This window comes from Vigna angularis, chromosome 1 (genome assembly GCF_016808095.1).
Source record: "Vigna angularis cultivar LongXiaoDou No.4 chromosome 1, ASM1680809v1, whole genome shotgun sequence".
NCBI classification, from domain to species: Eukaryota; Viridiplantae; Streptophyta; class Magnoliopsida; order Fabales; family Fabaceae; genus Vigna; species Vigna angularis.
The window spans coordinates 8524356-8544803 of record NC_068970.1 but is presented as its reverse complement, the minus strand read 5'-3'; the positions used below and the strand labels follow the sequence as shown (position 1 = coordinate 8544803).

General features: G+C 31.3%; 2 protein-coding genes across 2 annotated transcripts; both read left to right on the top strand.

Moving 5' to 3' along the window:
- Positions 1–1278: 1278 nt before the first annotated feature.
- LOC108332572 (UDP-glucose 6-dehydrogenase 1) lies at positions 1279–3332 on the top strand. The gene is made up of 2 exons (XM_017567894.2): positions 1279–1412; positions 1777–3332. The coding sequence occupies exon 2, from the start codon at positions 1783–1785 to the stop codon at positions 3193–3195; it is 1413 nt and encodes a 470-aa protein (XP_017423383.1). The 5' UTR covers positions 1279–1412; positions 1777–1782; the 3' UTR covers positions 3196–3332.
- Positions 3333–13409: 10077 nt separating this feature from the next.
- On the top strand, positions 13410–15993 carry LOC108335682 (uncharacterized). The gene is made up of 2 exons (XM_017571781.2): positions 13410–13525; positions 13660–15993. Exon 2 carries the CDS (start codon positions 13887–13889, stop codon positions 15576–15578), a length of 1692 nt encoding a protein of 563 aa, XP_017427270.1. The 5' UTR covers positions 13410–13525; positions 13660–13886; the 3' UTR covers positions 15579–15993.
- The last annotated feature ends 4455 nt before the right edge of the window (positions 15994–20448 follow it).

Sequence of the window (20448 nt, the reverse complement as noted above, 5' to 3'; positions counted from 1 at the left end):
CTCATTACATGATAATATAAATGAACTTAATAAGACAAAATCATTGATCATTCAATAATGAAGTTTGTAATGTGACGTTAATTTCAGTCCCAGACGGATCGAGGTTAATACAGTATATATAATACAGTTTAAATAGATTATCCAATATTTTTTATCCTCACCATGTCAGCCGTCCACAATAATTAATGAATTTTACCTCTTTCAAAATACAAGAACCTAATTTACATAATCTGTACAAATAAAAATCTCCAAAATATTAAACCTAAAAAATATTTCAAGTACATGTTTGTATATACAGTTTCACATTATCAAATACCAAGAATTAAATAATAGCTTTTTTCAAAATATCTAGATAAATTGTAAAATTAAAAAGAATGATCTATTTTTAGGTTAAATTCTCTCAGATACTACATCTACAAACTTATGGTATACTTAATTTATTATTAAGTTGTTGTTTAAATCATTGATCAATTCTATTAATCATTCTATTTACAGAACATATTTCTTTATTAAAAATTGTTGTACTCTTTCTTTGCACTCTTAACAGTGCTATCATATAGTCTTGCAATTCTAACTACTAAAAATATATTTAAATATAATAGCTATTTTAATTTTTTGTGTTAAACATATTTATGTGGTTAAAATAATCTATTTTTATTTTGAATATTTGATAAAAAAAACTGAACTGAGTATTTAATAAATTATACAATTTGGGTTTAGATTCTTTAAAAGTATATTTGCGTTGTCTTATTGATATGTTATTTTCATTCTGTCTCAATTTATTTTTTATGATTTTTTTTATTATATAATGAAATATATTGTTAGAACAGGTAATTTAATTAGAGAGTTAAACACTTTAAATGGTGTGACATGTGTTACTGCTGATACCTGGAATTTGGCATATGGCCATCAATTATTGGAATTTGGCATTGTGGAAAATAGCATGAATAAGCCAATTTGGATTTGATCTCTTGTTTTCTCCCACCTAACACTAATTTCATTTTTTACAGAAATTGTTTTTAACTTTAGGTAAAAATACTACTAATAAGTTTGTTTGATGAATTTGTGAATATAGAATCAATAGGTCAAAACGTGAAATAATGAATTTAGTTTATCCATAGTTAAATATAATAATTTTTGAATGTAAAATGAAGGACATAAGTAATTATAAAAATTTAATAGCGTTATGTATCTGATTTGTTTGTGAATTTTCAAACAATTTTTTAGCGGCAGATAAATAGACTGCGTAAGTCAAGTTTCAAAATCTTTTTTAAAGACATTGTCCTCATGCTTTTTCCAAATCTATTGTCTTCTAACAATATTTCTCATCTTATCATCTATACACAAACACTCTTCTCTCGTATGATCCTTTTGCTGTGAAGTTTAAACTTTGAACACAGATATAATACAAGGTACTTTGAACTCTTGTTACTTTATTCGTTCTGCTCATCGATAACATATATGTGTCAGAGTTTGCTTATTACATTTGATATGGTTGGGAATGTGTGAGCTTAAGTTTCACTTTATATTGAAACGAGAAACTAGAGGATTATATAAATATCAAAAACCTATTAATTGATTGGCTTTAAGGTTTTGAGTAGGGTGGTGTCAATCCTGTGTTTAGATTTTACTGGCGTTTTTATCTCTCCGGATCCCAGTAGATATTTCTCAGCAATAAAATAAGGATACAGTTAATAATGGTTGTGGTTGGTTTTGAAAATAATCTTAAATTTATGATCTGAAACTGGTGTGCTTGAAATGTGTTGAACTTGATAGGTTGTAATGGTGAAGATATGTGGAATTGGAGCTGGGTACGTGGGGGGTCCTACAATGGCTGTGATTGCCCTGAAATGTCCGTCCATTGAAGTGGCTGTGGTTGACATATCTGAGTCTCGCATATCAGCCTGGAATAGCAAGAAACTCCCTTTTTATGAGCCTGGCCTAGAAGAAGTGGTGAATCAGTGTAGAGGAAAGAATCTCCTCTTCAGCACCGATGTGGAAAAGCACGTTTACGAAGCAGACATAATCTTTGTTTCAGTTAACACCCCCACAAAAATCAAAGGAATTGGAGCCGGTAAGGCTGCAGACTTAACTTATTGGGAAAGTGCGGCTAGGATGATAGCTGATGTTTCCAACTCTGATAAGATTGTTGTCGAGAAATCCACTGTCCCAGTGAGAACAGCTGAGGCAATTGGGAAAATTCTAAGTCAAAACAGTAAAAGCAAGGGTATCAAGTACGAAATTCTGTCAAATCCTGAGTTTCTCTCTGAGGGAACAGCTATTCAAGACCTTCTGAACCCTGACCGGGTTCTTATTGGAGGGAACCAAGACCCTCAAGGTTTAGATGCAATCCAAAAGTTGAAGGACATATACGCTTATTGGGTGCCTCAAGACAGAATCATAACAACAAACTTGTGGTCGGCAGAACTGTCCAAGTTAGCTGACAATGCCTTCTTAGCTCAAAGGATTTCATCTATCAATGCTATGTCTGCTTTATGTGAAGCCACCGGGGCCGAAGTCTCACAAGTTTCTCTTGCTCTCGGCAAAAACACCAAAATTGGGCCAAAGTTCCTCAATGCCAGTGTTGGTTTTGGTGGTTCTTGTTTTCAAAAGGACATACTCAACTTGGTGTATATATGTGAGAGCAATGGCCTCACTGAAGTGGGAAATTACTGGAAAGAAGTGATCAAGGTGAATGAGTACCAAAAGAGTAGGTTTGTGCACAGGGTTGTGAGTTCAATGTTCAACACAGTTTCTGGTAAGAAGATTGCAATTCTGGGGTTTGCCTTCAAGAAGGACACGAGTGACACAAGGAAAAGTCCTGCAATTGATGTTTGCAAAGGTCTTTTGGGAGATAACGCGTGTTTGAGCATCTATGATCCACGCGTTACTGAGAATGAGATTGAAAAGGAGCTGTGTACGGATGGTGTTGAATGGGAGCACCCAATGGTTAGTGTTGTTGGAGATGCTTATGAGGCAACTAGAGATGCTCATGGACTATGCATTCTTACAGAGTGGGATGAGTTCAAGACAATTGACTATCAAAGAGTGTACCAGAACATGGAGAAACCAGCTTTTGTGTTTGATGGTAGAAACATCTTGGATGTTCACAAGTTAAGGGAAATTGGATTCATTGTTTACTCAATTGGGAAGCCTTTAGACCCATGGCTCATGAACATCAACGTCATCAATTGAGCAAGACCATGTTGTCTTTGCTCTCATTTCACCATTTCATGCTTTTTTTTCCCTTATATGTAAGATATGAAATGTGTCTGTCTTCTTCGGTGTTGCAGAATAATTTCTATACATAACTAAGAATATGAAGGGGATTTGGGTTCTTATTGTTCTTGTTTCTTATTTCTTCTTAATTAGATCGCACTGATGAAATTATAATTAAGTAAAAATTAGGTCTAATCAATAAACTTTTTAATTAAATAATAAATAAATTTGTAAGTTCAAAACTGATATGACAAGCATTTATGCTTTCAAAGAAATTAAAAAGTATTAAATTTGAATTATTTTCAATTCAAATTCCTTTTCTCAAGAATTGTCTTGAATAAAATTAGTGGTTGTTTTGGATCATTGATACTGCTAAATAATTAGTGTGATGCTTGAAGTGTGAGGCAAGGTTATTGTTTGGTGCAGAAGAAGCAAAACAAGTGGGATCCAATAATCACTTTTTTACATATGCAGAATCTGATTTTCCTCACCATGCTACCTATAACGTCATGTGTGAACACAAGCCCCCAAACAAAACAAAAGTTAAGAATCGATGATTGTCTGTTTGAAAATCAGAGACTATGCTTCTCAACTCAGTAACCGATTCAACTTTTTACCTCAACTTTCTTTTTGCACTCCCCGGATAATCTGCCTTCAAAATTTTGCATAACATTAACTAATAGAAAAATCTACTAGGTAAAAACCCAAGATATTCATTAAGTAAAAACTATTTTTCAATTTTATCAAAAATGTTTCACTGATAGAATAAACGTAAATAGAAAAACCATCCATTTCAAAAAACACACACTCATTTATACTTTTCCCCTTTCGTCGATATATTTATAAAAAAAATCCAAGTGATGCATTGATTCCCTTGTAGTTTACTTCTTCCATGATATTTACCCCTTGTAATATCATTTCATTTACTTCAAATTCTAAAAATTTTCAAATGTTTTGGTGGAGAACACTTTAATCGACATTGACTAAAAACACCTTGATCAATATTTATTGAGAAACAGCCTAACCTATATCAAAGAAAAAGCATAATAATGTCAACTAAAATATTTTTACTTATATCAACTAAAAATAATTTCATTGGTCCCAATAGAAAATCATAGTTAGTATTGGTCAAAAAAATATTTTACTAATGTTAGCTAAAAAACTTGTGTTTGTTTTTTTAAGCAGCTTAATATACATAAAATATATACATGAGACATTACTAGGATTATCCAATTCTTATACAAAATTGTTCTTAGATAACAAAAATTAAGCCCAACATAAATTATAAAATTCTTACTTTTAAAAAGAAAAAAACTATGTTGAATTAAGAGATCTGACTTATGTTTTTATATACTAGAAATATTCTTACTTTGTTTAATCTAAAGGTAGGAAATATATTTCTTTTTAAGTGGTAATTTACTTTTCATTTGTCTAATAAAAGAACATTGTTATTTCTGATTTTAACTGAACAATTAATTATTACTTAATTAATTATTATGAGTGATAATGTCCAAGTGGTAATTGATTATTTAAAAAAACATTGTGATTTCTGATTTTAATTTAAATAATCAATTATTTCAAGTGATAATCAGTTATTTTACTACAATTTTTAAATAATGTTTTATTTTTAAGCTTTCTTTAGCTTGTTGTGATCTTGACAAAGCTTTCTTTAGCTTGTTCTAATCTTAAATATTTTGTGTCTCACATATTTGATCTCATCATTTTCATAACTTATTCCTTTCTAATCTCATCATTTTCTTAACTTAGTCCTTTCTAATCTTTGATCTCATCATAACTTGGCCTTTTTTAAATTTTGATTGATTGTGTAAAATATATTTTTGCTAACTCTTTACTTCATATGATTGTTGTTGTGAATAATTTCTTCCTATACTTCAACACTTTGATACGAGAACTTTTATTGTAATAAACACTTTGAATATTTAAATTATTAAAATGTAATGTTTTTTTTATTGATATGTAAATAATCTCTTTAGAGGAAGTGTGTAAAAAAGTTATGTTGTCATCACTTTTATTGGATTTTTTTTTGCCATGATTTAAGCGTTATAATTGCATAATAACACGGCTTTCTAGAATTGTATATCTTTTCACAGGTTTTTCTTTAAAAACCAAAACATAAAAAGTTAGATAGTATTACATTTTTCGTGGGATACACTAAGTATAATGAATTATAAACCAATTCATGTAAAAAAAAAAATTAAAAGATCAGTTTTAATTTAAAATCTTAAAAATAAATTTACAATTATTTTCTTATATGTTATTTATTTGTCTTATTTAACGTTAGTCTCGAAACTTTAAACTTGTAGCTCGCACTTGAATCACATGTTACACACCTATTTTTTTCACTCTGGGAAAGAATTTCAATACTCTTATTTTCACCATCTTTTTTCTTTTTTATTTACGGGTTAAGTTCATTTGTTTTGTCCTGCTATTTTTGTGGAAACAAGGCTATTCAGTACTTTGTATTTCCTTATCTTCATTTTTGTCTTACCTTTAATGAATTCTGCTGCTCTGTTTTTTGTTTCTTTTGCTTTGGCCAAGGATTTGGACAAAATTTACACGTAATATATATTCAATCAAAGTTACTAAAGTTATGTTTAATAAAAAAAAATTATATATCAGTATATATTAAGAAAATAAAATTTTAAGACGCTTCCAGCAGCGAGAAAAAAAAAAAAAACACGCTTTAAGACGCAGTAAGTTGATGAGAACTTTTCTGGAGAAGAATAATGCATGTGATGTAACGTGTTTTGCGGTCTATGAAATATCACACTTCTTACTTTTCACCGCTGCTCATTTATTTCTAAAATCTTTAAAATATATTTCTTCATCATCTTCCACGGCAGTGACAACTGAAAAACATGGTCATGCTTTCAAATAAATCTATATATTCACTAACTCTCCCAATTTCTGACTTTTTTTTATATGTAGATGTCACAAAACAATAAAATAACACTTTCAATCAAATAAAATTTCTCTCCACTTGTAACAAATTGTAAAAAATATCAACAAGGTAAATGGTCGATCAAGTAATTAAAAGGACATTAATATTAACATCAAATTAAAGTTAGAGTGAAAGTTGAAGATACATTGTACTAAACCCTAAAGTATGACAAATGAATTGATTTTTTTTCCCTGAATGTTAAAATTAGAAAGACGACATTTTAGTTGCAAGGAAATAATATGTTAATTAAGTTATTATTAAGATAGGGAAAAGTACAGAAAAAAGGGTTATTTTTTAAATATATAATACCAATTAGTTATGATTAAAACAATAAATTTAAGTTTAAAAACTTTAAAGTAATAGGTTTGTTGGTATTTTTTTATATTAGTTATTTTATTCATTTTTATTTCAAGTGAGACTCACTCGTACTATTATTTCTAACGAAATATAAAAACTTATCATTAAATAACATTATTGACATTAATAAAAAAAACAAAATATTACATATATAAAAAAAATATTACAGCTTTTAAAATAAATAGTAATTTCACTAACATTAATCAACTGAAAAATAGTTGCGACCTACATGAGCATATAAATAATCCAACAACATTAATAAAAAAACAACCTATATAAATATTAATTAAAATCCATAATTTAATTTGGTAGAGAAAATAATTTAATAGACATTAATACAAAAACTTTGGTTGATATCCTAATTAATATTAATCGATAAATGATTCTCAAGTATAATCTATGTTAATAGAAAAGAAGTAACTCTAACGTTGATTAAGAAATAACATTGACAAATAATAACAAAAAAAAGTAACTTTAAGGAAGCTAATAATGTTTTGAGTGAAGTTGATCCAAATGACAGAAAAAATATGAAAAAGTAAGAGATAAAATGGCATAAAACATTTCAAGTACTACTGAACTTTGAAATTTTCTTATACTAATTAAATTAGTTTCGTAAATTTCTAAAATTTAAACATATTTTCTCATAAATTGAATAAAGAAAAAGTTAATTAGAAAAGACGTTAACGCTTCAGGAAAAGTAAACTGATGAAAGAAGGAAGATTAAAAAGGAAATATAGATTTATAATTAAATGGAGTGTAGCCACAGGAATGAAAATACAAAAGAAAAAGAAAAGAAAAGGATGAGTTAAGAAAAAAAAAGTGAAGGATTCGATTAAAATTTGATACTTACGATAAATTGATGATAATGAAGAGGAGATAATGAATTGAGCCATTAAATAATTAAAAGAGGTTTTAAGAAAGGACCCGATATTTTAACAATTTTTTTGACCATGAATTAGGTTTAATAATATATTTAAAACGGACTAATGTAAAAAGAATTGTTAAAAAAATATTTTCCGAATTGAGGTTTGTTGCAGAGTGCGATTCATCTTCCTCTCCGTATAATTTTTAAGGTAAGAATTCCTAGTGGAACAGTTTTCTAGGTTAATATTTTCGAATGTTGTCTGGTTGTAATTAACTTGGAGCAGGACATTTTGCTTTGTTTGCACTTTGTACTCAGTGGTTAAACCAATTGCACCAAAATACAAAGGTAGAAACGTGATAACGGTGGTTTTCTACACCAAGTCTCACTTTTCATATAAAAGCAGAGGTATGGTGTGGTCCCACATTATCACAAAACTTATTTTATTACTCAGACAAAACTCCCTTTTCTTACATGTAAATTTAATAATTCTTTTTGAGTATCCCCAAAGCATTTCTGGTGATGACTTCCTCTCCATAACACATGCACCTTTTAGCTTCAATGAAGCAACACATGCACCTTTTAGCTACACCTTCTATATAGAAAAAAAATGCTCTTATATTGTCGATTTTTTGTTTTCTATTTATCTGTGAGGGTAATACTCATTTTTTTAACTGAACTTTTCTGAAAAGAAAATACAAGCTTGGGACTTGATTAAAGCCTACCCTGCTTACAGCAAATCAGTATCTGCTACTATCTAATCACCCACCAAAGGAAAAGAAAGTTCTACTTTCTGATCATTTTTGTAACATCAATCACTAATGTTTCGGCCACATCTAAACGGACCAATAAAAAATCGAAACCTTAACAAGGTGGCTAAGACATCTATTACATCTTCAACTAACCTCTGTCTAATTTTTTACAATTCTTCTTCTGATAATTACACGAAGAGGGTGTCTGCAAAAAGCAGCTTGAAAGCTTTGAAATCAAGTGCTTGTTAGCAATTATGTGCATTGAATTCACCTACATATGTAGGCCATTCAGAATCATTTGAGCTTTCATTTTGTACATCATCAAACTTCATCAAGAGCAGTATGCGACATGAATGAAGGTAATTTCTCCAAAAGCAACTTTAGGGTGGTTAGGAATTAAGACTAACAACAACTAGATCTATAATTAAAGAAAAGGTAGAGCTTGTGGAAGAGCTAAGCAAAACTAAGCTCTGTCTAAACACTAAAGCACGTGTATGCCTCACCTCAATCAACTGCCACCGACACTGTTTTCAGAACTTGATCACGGATATAGCTACCCTTTTGAATGGTTAATCTAGCACAAACCTTAAGAAAAGCATCTGACACCGCATATGCTACTACATTCTCTAGAGTGGAACACAAGTAGTCTGACTAGTCACTAACCACTGAGTGTTTAACTTTTTTTTCCAATTCTGTTTCTGCTAGTTCCCTTAGTTTCAAGACCATAAGTATCTTTTATCATAAACAAATTGTATCTGAGTAAGACAACAGTAACATAAGTATGACAAAACACTCTTCCAAATCATTTAATACATTTACATTGTTAAGAAGGTGAATTCCTAAGTGAAACTAGTAGATGGTTCAGATCGGAACAACAGACCCAACAATAAATCTTGTTAAAATAGACTCTCACTTGTGACTTTATATCATGTTAATAAATAGAATTTTAAACCTAATTTAATTAACAAAACTGGCTTGTAAGATAAAGTTTATACATTTCTTACTCGAACTCTTTAAGTACTTGTTAAAGCTGTGTCCACTGTCCACATGTTTGGTGGTTATGTTTGTTAATTCTGTTATGAGTTTTGCAAAGGCAAAAATCTTCCCCCAGAAGTGAAGCTTGTTTGGGGGGCATGGAGAGATTGACAGATTCCAGATGCTTTAATGAGGGCCAAAAGAGACAAGTCTGCTCTGTGAATTCTCTGCGTTGTACTCTATTATATACCAGTTAGTACAGAGAAGTTCAACCACATCGAAGCAAACTATATGCTCAGCTGTATTCTCGTTAAATATTTATTTTGGCCCATCTATTTTTCTTCTGTGGACCCAAAGATTTTGCATCTGCCTCTGAGTTTGTTAAATTCTTATGCTTCAAATTTCTTCCAGTACACCAGCTCATGTACCTCAGTATTTAGTACCGTTCAATGCAGCGTTACTTTTAACGACTCGTGCTCTCCAAATTTAAGTTTTCACGTGCGCCATCATCATGATGTAAATCCATTATCCATCTACTTCCAATTTTTAAAGGAAAAAAAGTGATGACATGACAACGGAAGTTCCATTCTGTTGGCCTTTTCTCATCAAATTACTCAATTTTCTCACAAGTCCATACACAGTTTCTTTTCAGATTAGTATATACACAAAAGGGCATACACATAAATAGCATATATTTTTGATAGAGGCTAAAAAATGTGGAGAGTGTACATCGAGTGAAGGTGTGGTAGCTGGTGCTAGGCACACCGCATGCATTATGTGCATGCACATGTTACCTAAATAGAAAATTAACAGGAAGGGATAGAAAGTCCAATCATATGGTATATATATTATTTTGAAACATCATATTCTAATGCTACCCTTTTGCATATGAAGGTTCTTCTTCTGTGAGTGGATATATATATCAGCCATTAGAACAACGAAAGTATGGACAAATACAGCGAACGAGAATACTAAGTTGCCGGCAAAAGGAGGCACAAAATGAAGTAATTACAGTGAAGTTGTTTGAGTGGTAATAAGACAGTGATGTTAATGAAGGTGGCCGGCTTGAAAAATGAAAAATTGCCGGCACTTACTTGGGTCTTGACCCTTTTAAAGGTAGCCATGGTGGCCAATGTGTGAGCATATAATAGTGAGAAAATTAGGAGAAACTAAGATCCAATATGCACCCTTTGTCATAAAATAACAAGGCACTCACAAGTCACGATGCTAGACAGCTTGTACTACTTCTTTATTCAACCTCTCTTAATGAATTAACCATGCTTAATCTTATTCAGATACCCTTTTCTAATTAATTCAACTCTTGCTAATCACATCTACATCTACTTTTCTTATATAATATTTTTATTTCAATATTTCATCTCCCTTCTCTCTATTGGAAACATTAGGTTAGGTCAGATACGCTGTGCATGAAATTTAGTACACTTGGCTTTTCAAAACATAAAAGATATGTTATACACAGAAAGTTTTGTTATTTTATTTTATTTTTATACTTTTTAATAGAATAAATGTGATAGAATATCAAATATTTAAAATATTTTAACTTTCATTTTCTAAATTTAAATAATAAATAAAAATAATAATTTTAAAAAAAATATATTAAGCAAATATTCTCCCTCACGCACTTCTAGAATGGAGGTTGAGTTTCTATGATGTCTATTTTAACTAAAAGGAAGTGATTGTATCAAGATATTTTAACAATAAGATATTCTTCTTTGTTACTCTGAAATCCAACACCATATCCTTTCGGTAAAAAAATGCATTGGATTACATTCATTTGTGTTAATTATGAGACAATTTTATAAAAGTTAGGCATATTTTTCTTGTGATGTAAGTGCTTAAAATATAGAATTTAATGATTATATGTAAAAAAGTTTTACACTCTTAATCGATCAAAAATCATTCTTATTAGTTTACCAGTAGTAATCAAAATTTTTATCAGCTATAAAAAAAAAACATATCCTATTTGACTTCCTTGTAAAAATTGAGAACATTTAAACTTTAATGTCATATGTATGATACAAAATTCTAAGTTACTTTTAATAAAACTAGCAAAAAATATATTTTTTATTGTTATACAGAGCTTATTAATACCAATTTCTTTTTCTTTGGTTTCTTAAAGTTTTTATATAAGCATTGATTGATTTCTGAATTTGAATACTTCACCGTATTTTATTTAAATAATTCTTACATATTTATTTTATTTTTAAAATGATTTTATGTATTGTGAAGTCTTAGTTTGACATAGAGAATTTAAATATTATATGTTTTATTTGTAAACGTTCATTACTTAAAATAAAAACTTATCATTAAAATGAATAGATAATATCTACATTTTGAAATTTAAATTATTGTTTATCCCTTATATTTAATTTATATATTTTTATTTTAATAAAGATATTGTTCTTAAAATTAATATTTTAAAATGAAAGTACTTTTATATTAAAAAAACTTGAAAGGTTTAAATGCATAAATTAATGTTTTTATGACTTTTTTTTATCTCTAACATAAATATATGTTGACTAAAAATTAACAAAAATTTGTTTCTATTTTTCCAAACAAATTTTTAACTTAAAAGGAATTCTAAAACTTAATTAAATAAAAAAATTTCAGCTCATCTCAACTTCATTTTTGAAACTTTATTTTCACTTTAACTCATAAAAATACCTTTTAAGTGAGAAAATGAAGTCAGACCAACATATGGTGTAAGATTTTATTTCCTTTTATACGTGTAACAATGATTTCTGTTCTTTAAATATAAATTATTATATATGATAAATTTGTTGATTTTATTCTATTTATTTTATTTGACATGTCTGTATAAAGCATTATGAAAATGCTTATTCTTCAACTGTAGTGAGAATTTCAGTCTTAACTTTTTGCTATTTTAAATTTATAAGAATCGAACAAAAAATATCATTAAAGAATTGACAACAGTTTATACTTACTATTGTTTCAGATTAACTCTTTAATTTTAAAAATCTGAGCGTGTGTGTATATATATATATATAAAACATAAATTTATGCGATGTTTTAATGACAGTAAATGTATATTTGACCTAGCTTTCAGAGTTTTCACCTGCATCGTGGGTTCTCTCTTGTACTATTAGGTGTATGAATATAAACCTGTGAACTAATTAATAACAGAAAGAAGAATCTGAATACTGCATTTGGTAAATTTCAGTGCTAAGAGCAATTTATTACTCCGTTGCGACATAATAGAAAAAAACGCATCACTGGTTTTCAGGGGGTGTGGGTGGGGACATACCACAAATTTTATCCATTGAAAATACTTGAAATGACAACGACCCAAAATTATATGATTTTAATCATTTATGTGTAACGTCAATATTGGAAATTGATCCTTCACCAAATTATCATTTCTCTCATACTTTTATTTAAGAGTTTGTACGTGTGATATGAAAGAAAATTCAAAAACAGGGAAACACCCAGACCCAACATGTTTCCCTTAAACTTAATTACAATTAGCATTGCTTTACTTATACAAACTATGCCTTACAATTTTTATCCAACTTCTTACTCTTAAATGCTTTTCAGAGTCCACCTAACCAATTTAAACAATTCCTGTCATGCCAAGCGAATTTAGCTGTATCTCTGTTGCCCTTAAAGAAAAAAAATATCACATTATAAGTACTAATTTCTCATCCTATATATGTTTAGGTACGTTAAGAAGTGATATTTAAATTTAAATGAATTTATAAGATGTGAAAGAAAAGGAAGATATTAAGTAGAGAAAGATTTAATATTTAAGAGAAGGTGCATGCTGAGCGACTAAGGGGAAAAGGAAGTTGAAAAGTAGAAGAAGCTAACTTAAGAGAGTTGGGGAGTTTTGGTTTACGAAAATGCCCTCGAAACGTGCCAAAGAGAGAATCAGGAAACAGTGGGCATAGGAGCAGGCTTTGCATGGGCCCCACTTCAAAATCTTTTCTAATTTCTCAAATAAAAACCATTCACTAATAGAAAGTCCAAAGAATAACGGCCGGAGGGTGGAACCTTTCACTTCAAGTGTGAGAAAGTGAGTGGTGGAAATAGCAATAACCATTTCCTTAATAGCAAGACAAAGGAAGGAATAGTTGGGGTTCCAGTTAGTTTTCGTAGGTTCCTCGCCTGTTGGATGATGACGTGGACACATCTTATACCGTTCGATTAGGAGTGGAGTAGTATCCTCGGTTGAGTACACGTGCTGCTATCCTCTCTCTCTTCACCACTCCCTCTTTTTTATCTTTGCTTCCATGCATGGATTTCTCCTCCAAATATAGTCAAGTAGAGAGAAGAGAGAGAAATCATCTCTCTCCCTATTTTTCTCCTCTCTTCCCTTCTTCTTCTTCTTCTTCTTCTTCGCCATCATTGCCAACAAAGGTAACCACACCTCTTCCAAGTTCTCATTTTTTCTTCCAAACTCAACTAACCATAATCCTCCTTCTTCTACTTTGCTTGCCTTTCCTTCACTTCTCATTCTACATCTCTTCCTTTTTCCTCTTTTTCTTCCTTAGATTTCCAAATTTTGTGGGAACTCCAAGAACCTCAGTGCAAAAGGGTACCCTGATGCAGCTTTTCTCACTTTCACATCAATAATCTGATCTGGGTCTCTTCGGTTGTACTTTTCTTCTTCTCTGATTGGTGTCACGAGATCGATGAATTCAGCATTCCTGGACTCTCTCTGATTCGGCCTCCAATCAACGGCCAACCCTTTTGCTTCACTGATCCGTGACCGAATTCAATGGAAGGAGATCAAATTCAAGAATTCAAACACGCGTGCAAGTTCTGCGGCAAGTGCTTCCCTTGTGGCAGATCCTTGGGGGGCCACATGAGGTCTCATATCACCAACTTGTCGTCGGAGGAAAAAGAAAAGCTTCCGACGAGGAAGCTTTTTTCGTCGTCTCTCAACAATGATGGAGACAAAGATTCCGAAGCTGCTGCAACCAACGCTGGCTATGGCCTCCGAGAGAACCCCAAGAAGACTTGGAGAATCTCGGATCATTCGAGCGAAGACGCTTTGGTGTTTGACAAGTTCTGTAAAGAGTGTGGCAAAGCGTTCCACTCTTGGAAGGCCTTGTTTGGTCACATGAAATGCCACTCCGAGAAAGAGAGAGCTTCTGATAGCTTGGAAGATCAAGATTCGTGGACTAATGCTAAGGTGGTCATGGATAGTCAGTCTGATAACGAAGCAACTGCTCCAAATAAGAGAAGAAGGTCCAAGAGAAGAACAAGGTACACGGTTGCTTCTGCCGCAGCAACTTCTTCGGTTGTGTCTTTTGCCAATCCTTCCTCTTCTCTCTCTGAAGTTGAGCAGGAGCAAGAAGAGGTTGCTATGAGCTTGATGATGCTCAGTAGGGATGTGAGTCCTTGGAGTGGTCCTCATTCTGTTGCCGAGTCCTCTGACAACAACTCTGCTTATTTCGAAGCTCGATCTTCGGTTCGAACTAATCTGGTTGCCAAATTTGATGGCAGCACTGACTTCACGCCTAACACAGCAAGAATGATCAAGCAAAGTGATAATAAGTGGGAGGTTGGGAATTCGGAAAATCCCAGCTCAATCAGAGGAAAGAGTTCGCAGCGTTTGACTACTACTGCTGCTACTGTGGAGACTACTGAACATGGATTTGGAGCGAACAAAAGCGGAGTTTCTAGTAAAGGATATGAAAAGGTCAACAACTCTGAGCTTCAATATGTGTCTGCATTGGAGGATTCAGAAGGGGAACGTGGGAGGAGCAGAGTCAATGAACCAGAATCAATTTTATCAAAGTCCGCTGCTACCGGCAACAAGTACAATTCGATCAAGACAAAGCTTATCGGCTCTGAATTGAAGTCAAACAAGAACTGGGTGGACAAGGCTTCAGAACCTGAATCAAGCAAGAACTCTCACAAGAGAGGCAAGTTTGAGTGTACCACTTGCAATAAAACCTTCCACTCATACCAAGCTCTTGGAGGCCATAGAGCTAGCCACAAGAAGATCAAGGGATGCTTTGCTTCGAAAAATGAGAGCAGCGAAAACAGCATTGAAACTGATCTCTCTCCTGATCCAATAACAACCGAACACAAGCTCGTGAACAACACTGACCGTGAGTATCTTGGGGAACACCAACAGGGTGCCGGTTTTCATGATGAGGTGGAAACAGTTACTGAATCCAAGAAGAGCAAGGGGCACGAGTGCCCAATTTGCCTCAAAGTTTTTCCATCAGGCCAAGCCTTGGGTGGCCACAAGAGATCTCATATGACTGGTGGGTCTGAGAGTAGAAACTTTCAAACAGTTGTACTCCAGGAACCAGTGGCAGAAATCAGGGACTTCCTTGATCTTAATCTTCCCGCTGCTACCGAGGAAGAAAGCAATAGTCATGCTGACTCTAACAGACCCTGGTGGGTAGTACAAGACAACCACAAGCAGGAGGCACTGGTAGGCCTGATCTTATAGCCAAAGGTGACATAGTGTATTCCATCAGTGCTGCTACTTCAGAGTGAAGATTCAAACTGTATAGAGATGTTTCTGCATTCATTTCATTAATTCTTTACAGGCTATGCTTCTTCTTCTTCTTCATCATCAGGGTATTTCTATTTTTGTTCAGTTTTTTCAATTAGCTCATAACACACTGTTTTCTTCCTCTTCTGGTTTCTTTTTTTTTTCTTTTTATTTTCCGTGTGCCATATGTTATTGGTAGAATAAGTTTCAGTTCAGAAAAGTTCAAGCTCACTGTTTTGGTTCTTTTTGAAAGTTGAAGAATTCTAACTGATATCTGTGGTACTGTGCCACAGAATGGTACTCTTATTTTTTTTTTTACTCATTGAGAGATGTATGTAGTTAATTATATAATGAAAAACTGGGAAGGTGACATGTTTGTGGGGTAATTATTTTTCTTTGCATCAAAGAGAAATGAATGAGGTGTTGAAAAATTGGGATAGGTAGCCAAAGGCATTACACATGAAGAGATAGAAAGGTAGATTTTATAATACACATAAAGAAGACATGTGAGCACAAGGTGGTTGTTTAGTCACCTACCATAAAACCTGACCATCCATCTGTTGTTTCCTTCTCTTTCTTGGCACACAAGTGGTGTGCTAATAAATCCTTCTCACTAATCACTATGTACACCCAGTAGCAAAAATCATAATAATTCATCAAGGGAGTGAGGGAGATGGCTGGACCACTACTATGCAACAAACTCAAATTACAACGCCACAAACTTGACGCAAAGTGCTGCAGCTCTCTCTACCTAGCTTACTAAAAAATTCAACCGAGTGGTTAAAGAACACTCTCTTTTCTACTAGAATCACCTCAAATTTCTTGCATTTTGGTCATGGAATGTGTAAATAAAATGGGAATTTAACCATAATAAATTTTAGATCCGATGCTGGCACCAATTAATATGGACTGATTGCTAGCATTATCTGTATGTGTCACGCGCATGTAACTATTTTGTAAACGGTCTTCGTTGGCAACAACGTTGCGTTTGGTCACTTGCACTGTATGGCGGAATTCCTCTGTTTGCTCACTCTCAGTATCTGCCACATGATTCTGATACTGTTTTGTCAACTATTGCTAACAGACTGAAAGGAAAGCTCTGCAATCTGAACAGTGCAAGTTTGGTTCTTAGGTACAGCAACTCTAATGGAGTTGCTTTTGTTTTAAACTTAAAAAAGCATTGCAGCACATTTCTTTATACTGGGAAAGATTGTTTATGAATAAAAAGTTAATATTGTAATGATTGAACAAAATTAATTACGTTCAAAAAATATATACAAACAAAGACTGTTCAAGGAATGTATTATTGGAGTAAAATGTGTCTATATTACTTTAATTTGTGACATAAGTACTCTTATAAACTTGTAAACGAAAGTAAAATTGGCATTAAAAAAAGGAACTTTATATTTATAAAAGAATATTAAAAGATAAAATAATAAATATAAAGTGCGTATAAAAAATTGTTTACTACCCACTTTCAAAAGTTATTAAGAAAATAAATTTTTATATTCTTAAAAAAATTGAAGAGTAAAATAGTATGTATTATGTGTAAAATTTTTATTGGACGTTAGAATATTAATGTCCTATAAAAAATGCTTACATATTTATCTTTCTATCTGTTCAAGTGTTGATTAGGTAGTATCATCATACTAGTAAATTAAAAAAGTTAGTATGACATTTACTAAATAAAATTTGCTAATGACAGTTGTTGTTTATTTTTTAAATCAAAGTCTTTCAGAAGTCATTTGGCTTGCTCTTGTTTGGCTTTGACTTCTACGAAATGAGTAAAATTAAAATAAATAATTTAATCTGTCAACAACTACTTATTTTGTTCTCCTTAAAACTAGTTATCTGGAAAAAAATAACTTTTTCTTGAATCATTGTCCTTGTAATAATAGTTAAAAAGTAACTAAATCCGTATATTTATCCTTGCAATAATAGTTAAAAAGTAATATAAAGAAAACTATGTACTAAATCCGTATATTTATCCTTGCAATAATAGTTAAAAAGTAATATAAAGAAAACTATGTACTAAATCCGTATATTTTTATTTTTAACATTAAGTATTATATTTTCATAATTTTTTAACCAATATAAAAATAACTGTCTTATAGGGTTTTACACGGAGATTAAGAAAGTCGGTACAGATTCTCAATTTTAGAAGAAAACCACGTCTCTCCATTTTATCAATAATATTTCATTTCCAACAAAATGGAAACACCGTTCACAAGATAAAATTGAACAACATTAACAAATATTTTTTGTTTTCAAAATAATAACTAATTAGTGAAAAATAAAAACATTTTAAAGTGAATTATTTTGAAAATGAGGGAATAACATATATGAAGAAAGTACAGTATAACTTGAAATTAAGAAAAAAAATCACGTCTGAAAGAAAGTTCGACAAGAAATTTAATAGTGTTACAGTATTAAATTGTTGTATACACGTAGCAGCCTTACATCAGCCAAACATGGCCTAAGGGAAAACTTAAAAGTGATTTTGAAAATAAAGAAGATCAAAATTAGTTTTGGATGGAGAAGGGCTAAAATACTTGCCATTCGTCAACTTAGTTTATAGAGTCAATGGGATTCGTTTGGAAGTTTGATTCCTGGAACATCATTAGTGGCAATATTTAATAATATCATTAAGGTTTAATAACTAGTAATCAAAATTAAGGTTAAGATCAGATGCAGTCTTGATCACACGGTGCCCCATGAGGTATAAATCCAACATGTGGCTATTAGCCTGTGGTAGGTGTCGTGAAAATAAACAACAAATGATTAGTTCAGCTTTTATTGGATCTTGAGTTTCCATTTCCATTAGTTTATTAAGGGTCACAAAAAAGTCTGAGCTAAAACTCTAGAATATGTGATGTTGATCATTAAAAACATTTTCTTCAGCTTGCTTCGGATTGTATTTCTGTCTGAACAATGTTGTTTTATTATCCTAAAACAATGTCATCATTCGCCAATGAAATTATTCTCTAGTTTATTATGGTATGATAATTTTGTTAAAGATTTTGAGTTAAACTATTATATGAATAATCACCCAGCAGAAAAACTACAGAGGGATTTTTAATGTAGAAGAATTGTTACATCATTAAAGCAGCTTATGTAGTTGGTTATTGTAAATTTGTAATGCCATTCCCAAGTGATGTTTGACAAAAGCAAAACTGGGTTATTGAAAATGTAGGTGATGAATGTCATGGCTACATTCTGGTCAATGTTAGTTTGCATGACATGGTACCTACACCTAACAGGGACAACAACAGAACTACGTTGTGATTTCCCACTCTGATAAAGTACTTATAAAGTATGATTTATGTCTAATTAAGTCCATGGACATGGTAATGGAAAGCATGCACAAAAGTCCTTCTGTTTCAGCTATTCTTGCCTTATTAATGTATTCACTTTTCAGTTCTTGATGTTGGAAACAACATTATTTCCTCCATCTTTGTTAAGTGATTTAGCTAATTTGATCATGTATAAACTAATTTCTTGTGTTCCAGTTCCAACTTATATATCAAAATCTACTTTCTGAAATTCAAAGTAGTGGGACAGTAGGCTATTATGCCTAATAAAATGGTTGGGAGATATATGATTAATTATCCATTAAAATTCAAAGCAATCAATGGATAAAATTTACTACATTTTAAAGCAATAATCTTTATTATCACGTGGCTTCCATTTTCAATAATTTATTATCTGATAATTTAATTCTATTGTCCAAGTGGGGGAAACTTTCAGCTAAAAAGAAAAGCAAAATGCTAAAAGGTGAATTAAACCAACTTAGACCTACACCGTGCTTAGCTTAGCTTAAACCACATTTAATTATGGACCACTTTCTCTGGATTTTTGTAATTTAAGCCCAATGCTTTAGAATCTATTTAGGTTCGGGTGGGTTAAGAAATTGGAACCGGGGTGTGTATATTAATTAGGTGGTTCAACATGGAAAGTAGGGGTAAAAATTTATTCCTCAACATTCCTTCAATGTAAGGAAAGGTATAATTAAAAAATAAATAAAAAATCAGGGTAATATTTCCCTTCACGTCTCTTTTGGTCGTTTTAACTTTTTCTTTTTCTAAAATATAAAACTCTAACTAACATTTTTTTCTCAAATATGTTTTATTTAATACTCATTATTAGTTCTGTATGCATTAAGAATCAAGGAATTAAATAAATATATTTTTTATTAATATAGTAATTTTCACTTTCATTAAATCTTTATTAATTCATGCGCTTATCCTTAAACAGCTAAAGCTGTGCAAAGGAGGTGGATTTATATATTTTTTTACATTTTCTATCTATTTATTTTATTCAAATAAAAATGATTTTAATATTTTAAATTATATCAAACTATTCTTTTTCACGAAATACTTTAGTAAATTATCAAAAATAATTATGAAAAGGTATTGTAAAATTGAATAAATTGGATTTTATTGAAATTGATTTTCTATAATAAATTTTAAAGAGAGGTAGTTTTTATGTCAAGATGTTTTAAACTTATTATAAAACACAAAACTATCTAAAATATTATTATAGCGGTGACTTCTCCCACACGCTAACTCCAAAGATGAATCACTGTTTACAATCAGATTCAACCCCTTGGGATTTTTTTTTATTTTTATAAATTAACGTTTTAGATCCTTGTTTATGTACAATCATCTTTTTATATTAAAATAGATTACTGATTTAAAAATAATATAAAAAAAGGGTGTGTATGAGAAGTTTCATTAAATTATGAATATACTGAAATTCAAATATCAGTATATATACAATGTGTGAGAGTGTTAATTGTGTTAGATTGTTAATTTAAGAGCGCATT